This window comes from Pipistrellus kuhlii, unplaced genomic scaffold, assembly GCF_014108245.1.
Source record: "Pipistrellus kuhlii isolate mPipKuh1 unplaced genomic scaffold, mPipKuh1.p scaffold_m20_p_34, whole genome shotgun sequence".
Classification (NCBI taxonomy): Eukaryota; Metazoa; Chordata; class Mammalia; order Chiroptera; family Vespertilionidae; genus Pipistrellus; species Pipistrellus kuhlii.
Genome location: NW_023425534.1, coordinates 649,805 through 668,696, shown reverse-complemented (window position 1 = coordinate 668,696; position 18,892 = coordinate 649,805). Strand labels below are relative to the sequence as shown.

At 72.3% G+C, this 18,892-nt stretch overlaps 1 protein-coding gene across 4 annotated transcripts in view; it reads right to left on the bottom strand.

Moving 5' to 3' along the window:
• Window positions 1-525: 525 nt before the first annotated feature.
• Window positions 526-18,892, bottom strand: part of PLCH2 (phospholipase C eta 2) — a 44,251-nt gene continuing 25,884 nt past the window's right edge. For 2 of the 4 annotated variants that reach the window (XM_036460949.2, XM_036460950.2), the window contains exons 5-23: window positions 17,489-17,659; window positions 16,806-16,899; window positions 16,472-16,675; window positions 16,145-16,265; window positions 14,304-14,475; window positions 13,812-13,919; window positions 12,266-12,418; window positions 9,679-9,765; window positions 9,470-9,552; window positions 8,980-9,077; window positions 8,694-8,876; window positions 7,573-7,680; window positions 7,249-7,373; window positions 7,087-7,171; window positions 6,776-6,922; window positions 6,353-6,432; window positions 3,817-4,531; window positions 3,021-3,048; window positions 1,719-1,834 (exon numbers count right to left, since the gene is read on the bottom strand). In XM_036460949.2, the coding sequence (XP_036316842.1) occupies window positions 3,038-3,048; window positions 3,817-4,531; window positions 6,353-6,432; window positions 6,776-6,922; window positions 7,087-7,171; window positions 7,249-7,373; window positions 7,573-7,680; window positions 8,694-8,876; window positions 8,980-9,077; window positions 9,470-9,552; window positions 9,679-9,765; window positions 12,266-12,418; window positions 13,812-13,919; window positions 14,304-14,475; window positions 16,145-16,265; window positions 16,472-16,675; window positions 16,806-16,899; window positions 17,489-17,659 (2,745 nt within the window). In that variant the 3' untranslated portion in view covers window positions 1,719-1,834; window positions 3,021-3,037. Of the gene's footprint in view, window positions 1,835-3,020; window positions 3,049-3,816; window positions 4,532-6,352; window positions 6,433-6,775; window positions 6,923-7,086; window positions 7,172-7,248; window positions 7,374-7,572; window positions 7,681-8,693; window positions 8,877-8,979; window positions 9,078-9,469; window positions 9,553-9,678; window positions 9,766-12,265; window positions 12,419-13,811; window positions 13,920-14,303; window positions 14,476-16,144; window positions 16,266-16,471; window positions 16,676-16,805; window positions 16,900-17,488; window positions 17,660-18,892 lie in introns of all 4 variants that reach the window. The other 2 variants (XM_045570499.1, XM_036460947.2) reach the window with 2 other exon arrangements.

Genomic DNA, 18,892 nt, shown 5'->3' with positions numbered 1-18,892 from the left:
TGCGCCAGGCGGGAGGGCTGAGTCTGTCCATCTTTCTGGCTGTCCCCCCAGGGCCCCGAGTGCCCACCTTTCTGCCCACCCTTTCCTTTCCCCTGAGGCTCCCGGTCACGGCCCCCACGGAAGCCGGGGCCCTGGGCCCTGCAGGTGGCTCTGCTGGGAGTCGGGCGCCTGCGCTGCCCGGCAGCAGGGCACAGGCGGAGCCAGTCCACAGCGCTGGGTGGAGGTCAATCTCTCCGGACGTCGCAGGAGGCCCGGGGCCGCCCACGGCGAGGGGAGCGTGTTCTTGGCAGTCGTGTTTGGGAATTTATAGTCTAGAGTGGCACAGAGCAGGGACCCTGCAGAGCAAGCCAGGGCAGGGCCTGGGCACTCACGGGCTGGGCACCCCCCTACACACACATCACACGGCGAACACCGGGAAACAGGGAGCACTCCGCCCATTTTAATGCCATAGAAGCTTTGTCTCGGGGTAGATATGTGTGCACACGTGGTAAAACGCCGTGACAACGCTGCCGGGGGTGGGGGCTGCCTTCCCTGGCCCCCGGGAGAGGCCTGGGCAGAGGGCGGGCGCCGGGGCACAGCTCCGGGACCAGCACGGCTGCAGCGGCGGGTCACAGTCTGAGCAGGATGCCGGCAGCGCCCTTGGGGGCGGCCACGTCCCCGCAGCCCTCCGGGCCCCCGGAGCAGGCGCCCTCAGGGGCACCCCGCTCCTCCTCGGGGAGCCCCCATGGGCCCTGCCGCCGCCGCCGCTCCTGGGCCTGGCGCGCCCGGCTGGCGATGGCGCGCACACGGCTCTGGCTGCGGGAGGAGCGGCGCTGGGAGCGGGGGCCGCCCGCCGCCCCCGCCCCGGCCGGGCCCAGGCTGGTGGGCGAGGTGATGTCCCCCGCCTGCTGGAAGCCCGTGAGCCAGAGCAGCTGCTCCGTCAGGGGGTCCCCCCGGGCCGCCCGCCCCGCCGGCCCCTCCCCGGCCGGGCCCAGGCCGCGGCCCAGGCTCCTGCCCGGGCCCTGCACGCGGGGCGCGAAGTCCTCGGCCGTCAGGTCGCCCAGGCTCTTGGACTTGGCGGACACGGGGCCGTCCCTGCGCGGGGCCCGGGGGGCCGGGGGCCGGGGCCGCAGCGCGGCGGGGGCCACGGGGAACGGGCCGGCCGCCCGCAGGTTGGGGCTGGATCTGCTCTTGGTCACCGACAGGAAGTCCGGGCGGGCGGCCGAGGCCGAGCAGGGCCGCAGGGGCCGGCGTCCGGCCGGTGCCCCCAGCAGGCTCTCCCGCCCCGGGCCCGGGCCCAGGCCCGGCAGCGCGAGGTCGATGACCGTGTCTCCGGACGACAGGCTGGAGGATGAGGACACGCTGTCCCGGTGGCTGCCGGGCTCCGGCCGCTGCCAGAGCCGGTCTCCGGCCGTGGCGTCCGAGTACAGGGCCGGGGAGGGCCCGGCCGGGGCCCGGCGTCCGCCCGGGGGCTCCGAGGGCACCTGCCCCTCGCTCTTGGCCCTCCTGACCGAGGGCAGGTGGCCCGGGGCCCGGGGGGGGCCCCTGCCGTCCGTCTGGCCGCCGGGCGCCCCCTCACACGCTCCGCCGGGGCCCCCACCACGGCACGCCTGCCACCTGCTGTGGGGGGCCGGCTCCGTGTCCCCCTGGCTCCGCGTCCTGAGCCGGAGGGGCACCCCTGGGGGCCGCTCAGCCGTGGCTGCGGGGCCCGTGGCGCACCAGGGCCCCCCCTGGGCGGGGCTGGGCGGGGTGGCCGGCTGAGGCGGGGGCCCGGGGCCCAGCGCTGGCTCCTCCGCAATGGTCTCCAGGCTGCACAGCGAGGAGACCGACCTCTGCATGGAGAAGGGGCGGGGATCTGCGGGGAGAGGAGAGGGGGCGTCGGGCGCAGCCCGTGCCACAGGCCCCCTGACCAGGCCCCTCCAGGCACACGGCGGCCTGCACGATGCCCTCCACTCCGCTGCCGCTGGCCCTCCAGGCGGGGCCCCACGGGGCACATGGGCCACACAGGGCACACGGAGCCCACACGGGGCACACGGAGCACACGGGCCCCACAGGGCACACGGGCCACATAGGGCACACGGAACCCACATGGGGCACACGGAGCACACGGGCCCCACAGGGCACACGGGCCACATAGGGCACACGGAACCCACATGGGGCACACGGAGCACACGGGCCCCACAGGGCACACGGGCCCCGCAGGGCACACGGGCCACACGGGGCACACGGAGCCACCCAGAGCCACACGGGGCACACGGAGCCCACATGGGGCACACGGAGCCACAGGGCACACGGAGCCCACACGGGGCACACGGAGCACACACTGGGCACACGGAGCCCACATGGGGCACACGGAGCCCACACGGGGCACACGGAGCACACACCGGGCACATGGAGCCCACATGGGGCACACGGAGCCCACACGGGGCACACGGACCCCACACGGGGCACACGGAGCCCACACGGGGCACACGGAGCCCACACGGGGCACACGGAGCCCACACGGGGCACACGGAGCCCACACTGGGCACACGGAGCACATGGGGCACACGGAGCCACACTGGGCACACGGAGCACACGGGGCACACGGAGCCCACACGGGGCACACGGAGCACACGGGGCACACGGAGCCCACACGGAGCACACGGGGCACACGGAGCCCACACTGGGCACACGGAGCCCACACGGGGCACACAAAGCTCGCATGGGGCACACGGAGCCACAGAGGGCACACGGAGCCCACACTGGGCACACGGAGCCCACACTGGGCACACGGAGCCCACACGGGGTACATGGAGCCCACACAGGGCACACGGAGCCCACACAGGGCACACGGAGCCCACACGGGGCACACAGACCCCACACGGGGCACACGGAGCCCACACGGGGCACACGGAGCCCACACGGGGCACACGGACCCCACACGGGGCACACGGAGCCCACCCGTGGCACCCAGAGCCCATGGGGGGCCGTATAAGGCACACAGGGGGCTGTATAGGGGCACATGGGCCGCACAGGGGCACACGGGGCTGCCCCATTACCTGGCACGTGGCTGCGCTCAGTTCCTAACTACGGAGGCCGCATGGGGACAGAAAGAATAGGGTGGTCAGCGTGGGGGCGGGGCTGGCCAGTGGCAGAGGGACAGCAGGGCGGGGTGCAGGGAGGGGAGCAGGAAGGCCCAGCATCCCCCTCCCCAGCCTGTGACCCGCCCCACGGCAACATGCTGAGCCGGCTGGCGGCAGGGCTCAGGCAGGCTGCCTGCAGCCCAGGCCCTGACGGCACCTCGGCCGGGGGCGCGTGGGAGCTGCGACGTGGGCCCCCCCGGCAGCCTCGGAGCCCCACCAGGAGTCAGGGGCAGCGGGCCCGCTCCCCGCGGACTGAGGGCAGGGGCAGGGGCAGGACCCCTCAGCCTGGCCCTGGAGGGAGGCCGGGCGGGCGGGGTGGGGTGGGGTGTGGCTGGACGCTGCCCAGGTCCGAGGAAAGCCGGCAGGAGCAGCCAGGCCAGGGAGGGGACCGGCAGGGGCACAGGGCCGGGCCCAGTGGCCTCGCTGGGCTGCAGGCCTTGGGCACAGCCCGGCTCTGTCCCTGCCCAGGGGACACTGCGGGGTGAGGGCGCTGGGCTGGACTGGGCCCTCGCGGATGGACGGGGGCCCCCAAGAGCAAGAGGCCGGGGTCAGGCTGGGTCAGGCAGGAGGAGGACTGGGGCTGAGGGGCAGCCATCGGAGCAGGGGATGCGGGTGGAGCGCACGGCGGCAGCGGACACGAAGCACAGCGAGGGGTCCGGCCAGGCCATGCGGAGTGGGGGCAGGCCACGGGGCGGGGGGCGCCCCGTCTTACCGGTGGAGAACATGGGGGATTTACTCCTAATCTCCTCCAGCTTTTGAACGAACAGGGCGTTCATCTCCCTCTGCAGGGCCCCCGGCGGCCGGCGGGCGCCCTCGGGCCAGTGGGGGGCCCCTTCGGGGCTGCCAGGGCTGCCCGAGCCCGGCCCCGGGGACGCCCCTCTGCCGCCTCCGCCCGGGGCAGCCCGGGGGGCCCCCAGCAAGTCCGCCCGGGCCCGGGGCTGCTGGCGGACGGCCTCGTGCTCGGCCAGGGGCCCCGGGCTGGGGGGCCGCGCCCTCCGCAGGCTCTCGGCGGCGTCCTCGCCTGCGCAGGAGCCCACCACGCACTTCATGCAGGAGGCGGCCATCCCGGCGGGCCTGGGGCCCTCGGGGCCGCGCGGCGGCCGCCCCTGCCCGGGGCTCCTGTCCGCCGGCGCCTTACCTCGGGGGCCGGGGCCTCCGGGCTCCTCCCGGGCCGGGGCCTCGGGGGCCGGGCCGGGGCTGGGAGGCGCCACGTCCGGGGCCTCGCCCGCGTCCGGCGTGCCCGGGGCCGGCTCAGGGGAGGCCTTGGGGCCGGGCTTCTGGCTCTTGGCGGGGGCGCTGGCCGTGCGCCGCAGCAGCCGCTGGCTGACGGAGGGCCGGGGCGCGGGCCGCCCAGCAGCATGACTGTCCAGGGAGCCGGGCTTTGGGCCTCGGAGGAACAGACCCTTTAGGCCCAGAGCCTGCTTGACCTGCAAGAGAAGGAGCCCAGGTAGCCGGCAGCCAGGCCGGGGGCAGGGACGGCCCCGCCCGCCCGGCCCGGCCCTGCTGCACTCGGGCGGGCGGAGGGTCAGCCCTCGGAGGGCACGGTGGGCGCGCTGGGACGGGGCGCTTGGGGCTGTGTAGGGAGAAGGGTCTCGGAGCCTCTACCAGGGACAGAGGCCGCTGTGGCTCAGCGCTGACCACCGCACGGGTGAAGCCAGCAGAGCTGGGGTCAGCAGGTCAGAGGGCACACAAGACCCCCCGGGCTCTCCCAAGCAAAGGCCTCGGAACCTGGACCCCGTGCCACCTCGCTGGGCACCTGCCCCAGGACCCCGGCCCCACGACAGGGTGGTGCTGATGTGGCGAGAAGATGGGCTGAGAAGCAGGTGAAGGAGGCCCGGCCCAGCTCACTGGGCCCGCGGGCACTGCAGGCCGAGAAGCAAGCACAGCCACGTCTGCTCTCCATGCCCCTGCCCACCCGGCCTCGCCCGCCCACCCGCCCCCCACGTGGCCCCAGGGCAGGGCTCAGGAGGGCAGCAGGGGTCCCCGGGACCGGCGGGCGCGTGCCAGCGAGGCCATCGGCTGCAGCTCGAGGGCCCCGAGGGCAGGCCGGAGGGTCCCCACATGCAGTGACCAGGGACGGGGAGCGGGGGGCCCTCGGGGCAGAGGCGTGTGGCCAGCACTTGAATCCACTTCGGGATTCAAGGTCCCAAAGGCAGAGCAATGGTCCCCGATGGCTGGGAGGCCACTTAGAAGAAGGTCCAGGACTCGAGCTCGGAGCCCCTGGTCCCAGGGACCCCCCCCACCCGGCACAGGGAGTGAGGAGCACACGGGACACACGAGGGGTGCAGAGAGGGGGTGCAGAGAGGGGGTGCAGAGAGGGGGGCGGGGGCGGGTGTGGTGAGAGCTTGCAGCGTGGTGGGACGCGGGCGAGGCCGAGGGGCCTGTGGGAGGCCTGGCCAGTCCTGGACCTGCTTCTAAAGGCTGCCCTGTGGCTGGCGATGGCCCGAGGGAGCCGGACCCCAGACCCCGCCGCCGCCATCCGTGTCCCGTGAGCGGGCGGGCAGCCCCCACGGGCTGCTAACGGGGGTCACGGATGCTAACGGCGCCCGAGCATGCGGGTGGCGCTGCGCCCCGCGCCCCGCGCCGGGTACCTCGAGCTCCTAAGGGGCTTTGCTCCTAAAGGCGGGCGGGGCCTAGGGAGCCACTGCAAGACCAAGAGACAGAGCGGCGGCCGTGAGGCGCGGACAGCGGGCGCGGGCCACGGACAACGACAGACAGACGGACGGACAGGTGGGCGGACGGACGGACGGCAGACGGCGAGCCCTGGGAGGCCTGGGGAGCCCGCGTCCAGCCGGCGGCTTGGCCCGTGGCCCGTGGCCCGTGGCCCGTGGCTCATGGCCCGTGGCCCGTGGCCCATGGCGGGAGAGAGGCGGTTAGTGCTAAGGCTGCCCGGGCCCTGACACCGGCCCTGGGACCCCTGAGCCCTGATGACTGAGCGAGTGAAGCCAGCCCGGTCCCAGCAGAGGCAGGCGGGGCGCTGGGGGGTGGGCGGGAAGGGGAGAGCCAGGCCTCGCCTCCTGAGGAGGTGAAGAGCAGGACCCTGAGGGGGGGGGGCTCAGGAGACAGACAGGAGGGTGGGGGGCGCTCGGAGGGCCAGGATGTCCACGTCCTTGTGCCGTGGCTGCCGGGCCCGTGGCTCAGGTGTCCTGGTCGCCATCATGGGTGGAGACAGGCCCTCAGGGTCCCCCCGCGACCTCAGGGCCGGGTCCCTGCCGGGGTGCGCGGGCGGCCCTTCGGGGAGGACTCACCTTACCACTGACGTCGCTGATGGCCACGTGGACGAAGATGGAGGCCTCCTCCATGCCCTCCAGGTACACGTGCCGATAGCCTGGAACGGCAGGCCACATCAGGACCGTCCCACCCCACGCCCCGCCTGCCCCCAGGTCCTGTGCCCACCCACGGCCCAGTCCTGGGCTCAGGAAGCCGCTGGGAATGGCCTCCCCACAAGGACCTCCTCCTCCCCAGCCTGATGCCCCTCCGACCCTGTCCACAGAGCACCCGTGGCCTTTCCCTCAGCTCCCTCTGGGTCCCCCCCTCCGTGGCCAAAGCCCACCCCCAGGGCAGCTGAGCCCCCCGGCCCCGGCCCCTCCGGGCTGCAGGGACAGTCTCGTGGGGCCGGGGGCCGGGAGCCGCCCTCCCGCCCTCCCACCCTCCGGCCCTGCCGCCGGCACCTGGCATCATGCTGCTGAAGGCCAGCGTCCTCTGGCCGATGAAGTCGCGGCCGATGGGGTCGTGGTCCCAGACGAGGAAGCGCACGAGGGCGAGGTCGGGCATGTGCACCACGAACACCATGGTCTCCTCCCACACGGGGTTGAACCCTGGCGGCCCCCGGGAGGAGGTGTCACTCCGCCAGCTCTGGCCCAGGGCCGCCCGGACGGGGTCAGGTGCCAGGGGAGCCGCCCTGGGGGCCGGGGACCCCCCCGGACGGCCCCGTGGGCACAGGAGAGGCCCGGGCCCCTCCGCTCCGGCAGCCCGCCCACACCGTTGTCGTCCACCACGCGGGTCTGCTCCTTGCTGCAGTCCACCGGGAGCCCGATGACCTCCACCTCCACGAAGGGGTCGATGATCTGGGGGGGCACAGGGTGAGGCCGGGCCGGCCGGGCCCCCCGCCCCCGCGCGCCCGCGCCCGCGCCCGCGCCCCTACCTCCCCGCGGTCCCCCAGCATCGAGTCGCGCGGCTTGGGGAGCTGCTGCCCGCTGATGACCCGCAGCACCAGCTGCTTCTTGAGCTGCCCGGGCAGGGGGTCCTCGGAGTTGGGGTTGAAGGTGCCTGGGGGGAGGGGGGCAGGAGGCCGGGGAGAAACCGAGGTGTCGGAGGAGGGAGGGTCCTGCGAAGGCCTGGACGCAGTTGCCAGCGGGATCTCCGCCCTGTCCCTGGGCCCCCTGCCCCTCACCCCGTGCCCCTCACCCCGGCCCCGTGCCCCGTGCCCCTCACCCCGTGCCCCTCACCCCGGCCCCGTGCCCCTCACCCTGGCACATGCGCTGGGGCTTGAGCACGTAGCCGCAGTTGCCGTTGGCGCTGAACTTGGCGCGGTTCAGCTGCAGCATCCGCCCCTCCGACTGGTAGTTCAGGGCGACTGCAGGCCGGGACGAGAGGGGTCTGTGCTGGCCGGGACCTCCCACACCCTGCACGGTGCCCACGCGCCCGGCGGTCGCTGGCACAGCAGGGCTGGGCTCACAGGGGCGTCCGTCCAGGCAGACGGCCCCCGGCCCTCAGGTGCCCGAGGATGAGGACCCAACCCTGCACCAGGCGGTGACGTTGGCCGGACACTGGGCAGGTCCAGAGCCGCAGAGAAAAGCAAGCAGAGGCGCTCAGAGCACAGGCCGCACCCCTTCAGGCCTCTGTGCGCCCCCTAACTTCCATGACCCCTGACCTTCGTGCCCCCTGACCTCTGTGCCCCCCCTGACCTCCGTGCCTCCCAACCTTTGTGCCCCCCAACATCCATGACTCCCAACCTCCGTGGCCCCTGTACCCCCCGACCTCCGTGTCCCCCACCTCTGCGCGCCCCCCCTGCGCCCCCCTGGCCGCTGCGCCCTCCCTGACCTCTGTGCCCCCCACCTCCGTGCCCCCCAACATCTATGATTCCCGACCTCCGTGGCCCCCTGGCCTCTGTGCCCGCCTGACCTCCGTGAATCCCAACCTTCATGCCCCCCAACATCCATGACTCCTGACCTCCGTGCCCCCCGACCTCCGTGTCCCCCACCTCTGTGCCCCCCTGGCCGCTGCGCCCTCCCTGACCTCTGCGCCCCCCCACCTCTGCGCCCCCCACCTCTGCACCCCCCTGGCCGCTGCGCCCCCCACCTCTGCACCCCCCTGGCCGCTGCGCCCTCCCTGACCTCTGCGCCCCTGGCTGCTGCGCCCTCTCTGATCTCTGCGCCCCCCCACCTCTGCGCCCCCCACCTCTGCGCCCCCCTGGCCGCTGCGCCCTCCCTGACCTCTGCGCCCCTGGCTGCTGCGCCCTCCCTGACCTCTGCGCCCCCCACCTCTGCGCCCCCCTGGCCTCTGCGCCCCCCCACCTCTGCGCCCCCCACCTCTGCGCCCCCCTGGCCGCTGCGCCCCTGGCCGTGGTGCCGGCGGCGCTGGACCCACCCATGTGGCAGCCGGCGTTCCAGAAGGGCTGGGGGTTGTAGTTGCTCGAGTCCACGCGGTAGGACGAGGGGTAGATGCGGGACAGCTGGCGCTGGTTGAAGCGCAGGTACTGGGCCGGCTTCTGCTGCAGGAGCTGCTGGGCCCGCGTCTCGCTGAAGGAGGACACCTGCCAGCTGGACGCCACTGCGGGCGCCCGGGGTCACGGCGGGGTCACAGCGGGGTCAGGGCTGGGTCAGGGCTGGGTCTGCCCCCACCACCACGGCGCCCCCGCGCCCGGCGCCCTCACCCTCCGTGTCCACGTCCTGGGAGCCCACGGACTTGGTGTACTTGACCAGGTCCGACAGGGCCCGTGACAGCTGCATGGTCTTCCTCTGCCGGGCAGCCCTGGGGGCGGGGGCGGGGGCGGGGGAGCAGGAGGTCAGGGGTCAGGGGTCAGGACCTGGGTTGGCCTCCCGCTCAGGAGGCCACCTTCTTCAGCTTGTAGTTGCTCGAGTCCACGCGGTAGGACGAGGGGTAGATGCGGGACATGCCGTGGACACACAGCTGACGCACTGGGAGGCGACACGGGGGGCGGGGGGCCCGGAGCCCCCAGAGGACCCTCTCTGACCTGTGACCTGGATGGGCCCCCTGCGAGGGCCCTCTCTTCCGGCCACACCCTGGCCCTGCCCGCCCCTCTGCCCGCCCGGAGCCCTGGGGGGCGGGCACATCTGGCTTTGGCCGTGGCCGGGACAATGGCCACTGTCTGTCTATCGGGGGGTCTGGGGGCAGGCCCTGACCCTCGGTTCTGGCTGCCCTGCGGGTCCAGGTCCTCGTCCGCCTCCTCCACGCTGGCCACCTTCTTCAGCTTGCTGCTCCTCTTCTGTGGAGGGAGGGCAGTCAGGAGCTCAGAGGGCAGTGCTGGGAGGTGGGCCGAGGGCCCTGGGGGCTGGAGGAGGCACAGCGGGGGCAGGGGGGCAGGGAGGACCCCAGCCCAGCGCCCCCTGACCTTGCGCTTGGAGAGGCTGTGCACAAGCAGCCGGCTGTTCCGCCTGCTGGCTCCGGCGTCCTCCCCGGACTCCACGTCCCCCTCAGCCTGGGGGGGGGGGCAGACAGGGACGGCTGAGCCAGCACCGGGCAGCGGGTGGCCAGGCAGCTTCTCCAGGGAGCCAGGCGGCCTTCCCGGAGGAGGGGGCTGAGGGCGGGTAGCAGGTGAGCTGGCTGCGGCCCAGAGGGCTGCTGGGAACTCATTACGTCTGGTTCTAGTGCTTTCCGCAGGCCGCGGCTGCATGGTGAGTGCCGTCAGCCCTCAGCGAAGCAGCTTCTGTGACCCCATGAAGCCCCACGCCTCTGCGCTGCCCGCTCCCTGCCCGGCCACGGCTCCACCCCCCGAGGCGGACCCGGCCCTGCCCTCATCAGCTCTGCTCACCTCGGCCGCAGTGACCCCGGCCCCACAGGACTGAGCGCACTGCTGACGGGGTCCCTTCCCTGCCGGGCCCCTGCCCCAGGCCCAGCCGGCCCATCCCTCCCGAAACTCACACAGGCCCAGCACCCTGAGCCCCCTGCCTCCCGCACCCCGAGCCCCCAGGCCCCGCCCCCGCCCCCGGCCCCTCCAGAGGCTGACAAACTGGTCCAGCTCTGCTCCGGATGTAGGACTCCATCCTGACCCCTGGGAGTCCAGGGTGGGGGTGCACCGGAGGCCAAGGGCCCGTGATGGACAAGCACATGGAGGTGTGACCGTGACCCGCTGACCCCGATGCCCGCCCTCTGCCTGGGTCCCCTCAGGCTCCCTGTGACTCCACCCGGTCACCCCGGCAGGAGAGCAGGCGCTGCCCCCACGTCCTCAGCCTGGAGGCTCAGCCCGAGCGTCCCCTCTCCTCCAGGAAGCCTTCCCTGATTGCCTCCTCTCCGCCCCGAGGAGACGCCGCTCAGACCAAGGCCCAGGGCCAGCAGCCCTCCTGTGTCCCCAGGTGTGTCCAGGGGCCGCCTGGCCAGGAAAGGCAGGGACCTCACATCGCTGCCCAGTGGGCACGCTGCCCGCCATCCCCTGGAGCCTCAGGCACTGTTCCCTTCCCCTCCCGACATCCTGAGACTGAAAATAAACGGCCGTCTGTCAGCCCCCTGACGGAGCACCCCTCAAGTCTGTGGTGGAGCCAGGGCCCTGCACCCGGGTGGGGCGGGACACGCACGCGTCTGAATGTGCCGAGGACCAGCCTCCTCACGTGGCCGGGAGCTGTCCTCCCCCCCTCCCCCGGTCTTGAAGGGCGGTGGGGTCTGTGGTGGGGCGGGCAGGGCTCTCCAGAAACTAGGAGACACTGTGCCACCCGCCCCTGAGACAGGTGTGCACCCCACCAGCCCATACGGCCCTGGGGGCTCGCTGCCCCCGAGGGACCCTGACAGCCCACACCCAGGCTGGCACCCCCCCACACACCTCATGCCTGCTGTGACGGCACCCCTGTTGTGTGTGTGTGTGTGCGTGTGTGCATGCAGGTGTGCACGTGTGCGGGTGTGTGGGTTTATACACAAGTGTGTGAACACGTGTATGTATGTGCACGCAGGTGTGACGTGTGCGGTGTGCGCGGACACGCGTGGTGTCGGCGCAGCAGGGGCAGGCAGGCTCACCCTCCGGCGCTCCGCCGGGGTCCCAGGCCTCCGAGGCAGCGGCAGCGCGGACACACGTGTGTGTGTGTGTGTGTGTGTGTGTAGGTGTGTGTGTGTGTGTGTGTGTGCACCACAGCGGCAGGCAGGCAAGCTCACCCTCCGGCCCCCCGCCCGGGGCCTCCGGGGCAGCGGCAGCGCGGACACACGTGTGTGTGTGTGTGTGTGTGTGTGTGTGTGTAGGTGTGTGGGGTGTGTGGGTTGTGTGGGGTGTGTGTGTGTGTGTGTGTGTGTGTGTGTGTGTGGTGTGTGGGGTGTGTGTGGTGTGTGTGGGGTGTGTGGGGTGTGTGTGGTGTGTGTGGGGTGTGTGGGGGGGGTGGGGTGGGGTGTGTGGGGTGTGGGGGGTGTGGGGTGTGTGGGGTGTGTGGGGTGTGGGGTGTGTGGGGGGTGTGGGGGGTGTGGGGGGTGTGGGGGGTGTGGGGGGTGTGGGGTGTGTGTGTGTGTGTGTGTGTGTGTGGTGTGTGTGTGTGGTGTGTGGGGTGTGTGTGGTGTGTGTGGGGTGTGGGGGGTGTGTGGTGTGTGGGGTGTGTGGGGTGTGTGGGGTGTGTGGGGTGTGTGGGGGGTGTGGGGGGTGTGGGGGGTGTGGGGGGTGTGGGGGGTGTGGGGTGTGTGGGGTGTGTGGGGTGTGTGTGTGTGTGTGGTGTGTGGGGGGTGTGGGGGGGGTGTGGGGGGTGTGGGGGGTGTGGGGGGTGTGGGGGGTGTGTGGGGTGTGTGGGGGGTGTGGGGGGTGTGTGGGGTGTGGGGGGTGTGGGGGGTGTGGGGGGTGTGGGGGGTGTGGGGGGTGTGGGGGGTGTGTGGGGTGTGTGGGGTGTGTGTGGGGTGTGTGGGGTGTGTGTGGGGGGTGGGGTGGGGTGTGTGGGGTGTGGGGGGGGTGGGGTGTGTATGGGGTGTGTGTGTGTGTGTGTGTGTGCACCACAGCGGCAGGCAGGCAGGCTCACCCTCCGGCCCCCCGCCCGGGGCCTCCGGGGCAGTGGCAGCGCGGACACGGCGAGGTCGTTCAGGTCCTCGCAGTCTCTGATCTTCGCTTCCTTGATCAGCGAGTCCAGCTTCCTCTTGGCGATGTGCTCCACCCGCTTCCGGTTAGCGGAGGCCTGGGCAGAGAGGCCGGCGGCGTCAGCCCAGCCCCCGGGCAGCCGGGAGGACCAGCCCGGGGCCTGGGCAGGAGCGGAGGGAGCCGGGCCCGGCTCAGCCCCTCGCCCTGGCGTCCCCCGCGGGTCCTCACCACCCTGACCCCCAGGGACAGGCAGGCCCGGACCCAGGCCCGTGGGCTCAGCTCCACCTCCCTCCCCGCAGGACCCTGCCCTCGGAGCGGCCAGCGCCCACAGGACGCCCGCCCAGCCCCACCCGCCATCCCCACCGGCTCTGCTCACAGCCTCCAGGGAGGCAGTCGGTGAGCACAGCGCCCGCCCGCTCCCGCCAGGGCCTGGGCTCCCACCCGGCGCCCGAGGGGAGGGGGGTGGGGACAGGCGGCCTGGCCCTCAGCGGGCTGGTCCGTGTCCCTCCGGTGCCCTCTCTGCCAGGCAGTCCCCAGGGGCGCTGATGAACTCTGACCCGCAGGGCAGGGCCTGGGCTGTGGGCCGCTGGGTGCTCTGGGCACAGGTGAGGCTGGATGCCAGGCGGACCTCACAGCACTGGGCTCACCGTCGCCCCGGCCACGCGGCCTGGCAGTCAGGAGGCGGCCGCAGGGCTTCCTCAAACAGCCGCCCCCACAGAGCCCTAGGGAGCCACGGGGGCCTGGGTGGGGCCCGGCGGAGGGGGCGTGCAAACCAGCTGGTGCTGGTTTGTGGGTGATGGACAGGATCCCTGGGCACCCGGGCGGGCACTGGGGTTGGCTGGAGAGAGGCAAGGAAGGGGCATCCGGGGCCGGTGCGGGTAGGGGTGGGAGCACCCTGTCCCCCAGTGCCGCCCCGACTTGCCGAGGACAGGCTGTGCGAACAGCGCCCCAGACTGGGCTCAGAAATGGGGGCCGCATCAGGCCACGGCAGCATGCGGCCAGCAAGCAGGCCACACGGGCTGGGGACCCGGGCTCCAGGGCTGTGGGGGGCCTCCGAGGCCCAGGCCATGCGTTTGCCCGGCAGCCAATGGCCAGCAATCGCCTCCTGGCCGCCCCCCCAGCCCGGAGCCCCCTCTCCTGGCCAGCCCCCCACGGCCAGCTGCCCGATCCCCCCTCTCCTGGCCACCCCCCCGGAGCCCCCCTCTCCTGGCCAATCCCCCAAAGCCAGCTGCCCGATCCCCCCTCTCCTGGCCGCCCCCCCGGAGCCCCCCTCTCCTGGCCAATCCCCCAAAGCCAGCTGCCCGGTCCCCCCTCTCCTGGCCGCCCCCCCGGAGCCCCCCTCTCCTGGCCAATCCCCCAAAGCCAGCTGCCCGGTCCCCCCTCTCCTGGCCGCCCCCCCGGAGCCCCCCTCTCCTGGCCAATCCCCCAAAGCCAGCTGCCCGATCCCCCCTCTCCTGGCCGCCCCCCGGGGTCCCTGACCTCCCACTCACATCCCCATTGAGGAGCTTGCAGTCCTCGTCCATCTCATCCGCGCTGTCCTCGTCCGACACCTCACCCTCCTCCGCGTCCTCGCTGATGTTGGGGGGCAGCTTCTTGCCCTGGGGGGTGGAGGGGCCAGGGGGCGGGCTCAGCCCAGGGGCATGGGGAGGGCTTCGCGAGTGTGCGTGGGGCCCCAGGCAACGGGGCTGGGCCGGCCGGGGCAGCCGTGTGGGAGGGGACACGTGTGTGCGTGTGGAGGTCCCCAGATGGTGTGGCCACCGTGGAGAGACTGAGCCAGCGCAGGGGCAGATGGCACAGAGCCCCATCCGGTGGAGGAGCCCTGCCCCCGCCCTGCCCCCCCGCCCCGCCCCATGCCCTGCCCCCTGCCCCCCTGCCCTGCCCCCGCCCTGCCCCCGCCCTGCCCTCCTGCCCCCAACCCCCAGCCCTGAGTCAGGGCCCAGCAAGAAGCACCCCAGCCCCAGCCCAGGGGCAGGCGGGCTCACCTTCACCAGGATCTTGCCCTTGAGCATGTGGGGGGAGGGCAGGCTGGAGGCGTCCTCGCTGCCCACGGACGACAGGTCCAGCTTGTCGCCGAGGACGTCGGTCAGGTACTGGGCCATCTTCTTCTGCTGGGCTACGCTGCAGTGGTTCTCGATGGACAGGATCACCGGGTACCTGCGGCCCGCGGGGGAGGGCAGTGAGGCCGGGAGCGGGCGCGGGAGGGGTCCCCCGGAGCCGGGGTGCACGGGGCTGCCGGCTCGGGGTGGGGGTGGGGGCAGCAGCTCGGAGAAACACCTGCAGGTGTGAGGGCGCGGGGAGGCCTCGGGGCGGAGAAGGTTTGCACTTGCTCAGGGGTGAGTGTCGACCTATGAACCGGGAGTCAGGGTTCAATTCCCAGCCAAGCGCACAGGCCCGGGTTGTGACCTCGAACCCCAGTGTGGGGCGTGCAGGAGGCAGCTGATCCAGGATTCTCTCTCATCATGGATGTTCCTCTCTCCCCCTCTCACCTTCCTCTCTGACACCAACAGAAACATTTTTAAAAGAAAAGGACAGAAGGCCCGGGCCCCTGCCGCTGGCGGAAGCCAAGGCGCTGGAGCTCCAGGAAAACACGGAGCCGCAGGTCGCGGTCTCGGCTCACAGGAGGGGAGAGAGCCAGGCGAGCGGCGGCCGAGGGTGAGGACGGACCCCTGGCCCCGGCCCTGCAGCCCCCCTCCCCGCCCCCCTGCCCGCCGTGGCCCCCGAGGAGCAGCGTCCGGGAGAGCACGGGGCCTGCCGGTGCGGCCGGCTGTTCGCTCTGTTCTCCCGTTGTTTGATTTTTAAAAACCAGGCACACATCCTCCTTGGGTTTTCGCCAGAAAAACACCACCATCCTTTCAGGAAATGTAGGTCACTCCGGCGGGAGGCGCGAGGCGGCGTGGGCGACAGGCCAGCCCTGCCTCGCCGAGTCCTGGGGCGAAGGTGTGCACCCCCCGTGTCTGCGGCCAGGAGGGGCCTGTGCCGGGGCCGGGGGGCCCGGGGAGAACCCCGAGTCTGCAGAGATGAGCCGGCCGCAGGGTGCGAGCTCAGCCTGAGACCCCACAGCACCGGCTCCTGGGCAGCCTCAGGGCCTGTGTGTCCAGCTCCGCCCGAGAGGTCCCCTCCCCCCGCCCACCGCTCTCCGCCGCCACCTCCGTGGCCCAGACTCGGAGGTAACGCTAACAGCACTGGAGGCGGCTGCGGTTCCGGAAATGAGATGGGATTTTGTCAACAGTGTCTGCGGCCGCCGCTGAGTGACAGCGAGCGGAGTCTGGGCACAGGGCTGGCTAATTAGTGTGGAGGCGCGCGGCTGTGGGCGCTGGCAGTCACCGTGTGTGCGTGCATGTGTGTGTGTGTGTATGCGTGTGCATGTGCATACATGTGTGTGCAGGTGTGTGCATGTCCACCCACACGCTGGCCTCTCTCCAGGGCCACTCCCAGCCCAGCTGTCCTCAGCAGAGACCCTGGAGCCGAAAAGGTGTGGCCAGGGCAGGGGAGGGAGGAGCCCCCAAGGCCCACCTCCGGGGCCAGTCTTTGCCACTCTCTCATTCTTATTTTTCTTTTTTTTGGCTAATCCTTCCCTGAGGATATGTTCCCATTGACTTTTAGAGAGTGCGAGAGAGAGAGAGAGAGAGAGAGAGAGAGAGAGAGAGAGAGAGAGAGAAACACGGGTGTGAGAGAAGCACATCGATTGGCTGCCTCCTGCACACGCCCAGACCTGGGAGGAGCCTGCACCCGAGGTACGTGCCCCTGACCGGAACCGAACCCGGGACCCTTCAGTCCCCAGGCCGACGCTCTCTCCACTGAGCCGCCCCAGCCAGGCACTCACTCGTTCTTGGCAAAGGCGTGCTTGTTGATGGTCTCGACGACGTCTTTGAAGAGGATCTTGGAGGTGAGGGTGTAGCCGTGGTGCACGATGGGCTCCCCGTCCGGCCCGTCCCAGCAGTCCACTGCGGGCGGAGACCCGTCAGCGCCGGCCGCCAGCCGGAGCCCTGCGGCCCTGAGCCCGGCAGGGGGGCCCTGAGCCGGGCAGAGGGGCCCTGAGCCGGGCAGAGGGCCCTGAGCCGGGCAGAGGGGCCCTGGCTCCAGGTGAGGGTGGCACCCGGCCCGCACGGCCACCCCTCGGCGGGGGAGGGGGCCCGGAGCCGGCACGCACCCTCCACGCAGCGGCAGCCAGCCTGCAGCACCCAGGCGTACATGTCCGCCCGCGACTGGGACATGAGCTGGTCGCCCACGAGGTAGGTGTTGTGGGAGGAGGTGATGAAGTAGTGGCTCAGTGGCCGCGTCATGTCCTGGTGCACGCCGTGGTGCGCGGGGTTGAAGATGTCGCCGGCCGGGCTGCGCGTGTAGTTGGTGAAGCCTGGGGCGTGGGAGGGGGCTCAGCCTGGGGCCGGGCCGTCTCGGGATCCCCGGCCCCCCCCCGCTCCACCCCCCGCCCCAGCAGGGAGCAGCTGCTCAGGCCGCCCCCCGGGCCACGGCCGCCCACTCACCGTCGATGCCCAGCACCCCCTTGCTCCTGTTCTCGGGGCAGGGCTCGAACTGCTGGATGAGGTCCTGGCAGCTCTCGAGGGTCACCCCGGTCATCTGGGCCCAGAGGGGGCGGAGCCAGCCAGCGTGTCACTCACCCGGGCTCTGCCTCCCGCCCCACCGGCTCTGAGGCCAGGTCAGGGCTGCCCGCGGCGCGCGTGGCTCTGGCCCTGCCCTGGGCTCCCTCCCCTGCCCGGGGCTCGCCGGCCACTCCAGCATCACGTGGCGGGACGGTGGCCAGCAGACGGGGGGGGGGGGTGTCACGTGGCTTTGCTCTCAGGATCCTTCGGGCAGGGAATGGCTCTCTGGCCCCTTGGGCAGGGCCACCCTCAGGGACACGTTAGGGGCCTGAGTGCCGTCGCCGGGGCGGGTGAGGCGGGCAGGGCCCGTGGGTGAGAAGGCCCAGCGGAGCCGGCCGACATGCCACGGAGGAGCCCGACGCCCGCGATCCTGCCCTTCCCCTGCCCCCAGGCTGCGACCACGGCCTCCGGCTCAGGGGGCAGAGCTGGCCAGACCCCCAGGTGAGAGCAGGAACAGGAACAGACGGGGAGGCCCAGGCCCACGGGGGCCCCACGCCGCACCCCCTGCCGTGGCCGTGGGGCTCCCTCTGGACGTGGGGTGCCGCCCCCGGAGCCGCCGGGCGCACCTTCTGCTCCGCCTCCAGGAAGCGCTGCAGGTCGGCGGCGGCCAGGTGGTCCTTGTGGCCGCTGTAGGCCAGCAGCAGCAGGTACAGGTCGCGGCGCGTGGACATCATCTTGTAGAAGGCGCAGAACTCCTCGAAGCCCAGCGTGCCCTGCTGCTCGTCCGTGTCCGCCTCCTGCAACGCCGGGCGTGGGTCCCCCAACCCCCCAGCCCTCCCAGCCCCTCCCCAGGGGTCCCCCAACCCCCCACCCCCCAGCCCTCCCAGCCCCTCCCACAGGGGTCCCCCAACCCCCCAGCCCTCCCAGCCCCCCCACAGGAGTCCCCCAACCCCCCAGCCCTCCCACAGGGGTCCCCCAACCCCCAACCCCCCAGCCCTCCCACAGGGGTCCCCCAACCCCCCAACCCCCCAGCCCTCCCACAGGGGTCCCCCAACCCCCCAACTCCCCAGACCTCCCACAGGGGTCCCCCAACCCCCCAACTCCCCAGACCTCCCACAGGGGTCCCCCAACCCCCCAGCCCTCCCAGCCCCCCCACAGGGATCCCCCAAACCCCCAGCCCTCCCAACCCTCCCACAGGGGTCCCCCAACCCCCCAGCCCCTCCCAAAGGGTCCCTGCCCCCCAGCCCTCCCAAAGGGGTAACCCGGGGTCCCCCAGCCCCTCCCACAGGGTCCCCCAACCCCCCAGCCCTCCCAGCCCCTCCCACAGGGGTCCCCCAAACCCCCAGCCCTCCCAACCCTCCCACAGGGGTCCCCGCCCCCCAGCCCCTCCCACAGGGTCTCCCGTCCCCCCTCCCACTTCCTTTATTTTAACCCTCACCTGAGGACATGTCCACATTGGTTTTTAGAAAGAGAGTGGGGGAGAGAGGGAGAGGCAGAGAGAAACATTGATGTGAGAGAAACACATTGACTGGTTGCCTCCTGCATGCCACCCGGACCAGGCCCCAGGCCTGGGAGGAGCCTGCACCTGAGGTACGTGTCCTTAACGGGAATCGAACCCGGGACCCTGCAGTCTGCAGGCCGACGCTCTATCCACTGAGCCACACCAGCTACGGCCCCACCCCCACTTCTCAGTCCTCCCCGCAAATCCACCCTCCTCATTCCAACACCACAGCCAGGTCACAGCCCCAGGTCACTCCCCGGCCCCCTCTGACTCAGCACTGAGACCAGAGGGCCCCTCCCCCTCCCCGCCTCCGAGCCTGCCAAGGTGACCTGCAGCCCGGCCAGCCGGTGACCCGCACGGCGGGCCAGCAGCCCCGGGAGTCAGCGCCCACCCTGGCTCGGTCACCTGGAGTGACCTGGGTGCCCGCCGAGCAGCCGGGCGCCAGGCCATGGCGTCAGGGGTCCCGGCGCCACAGCGAGGCGAGCGGACGCTGGCCTTGGCCGCTGTCCCCTTCTGTGGAGAGGGGCTC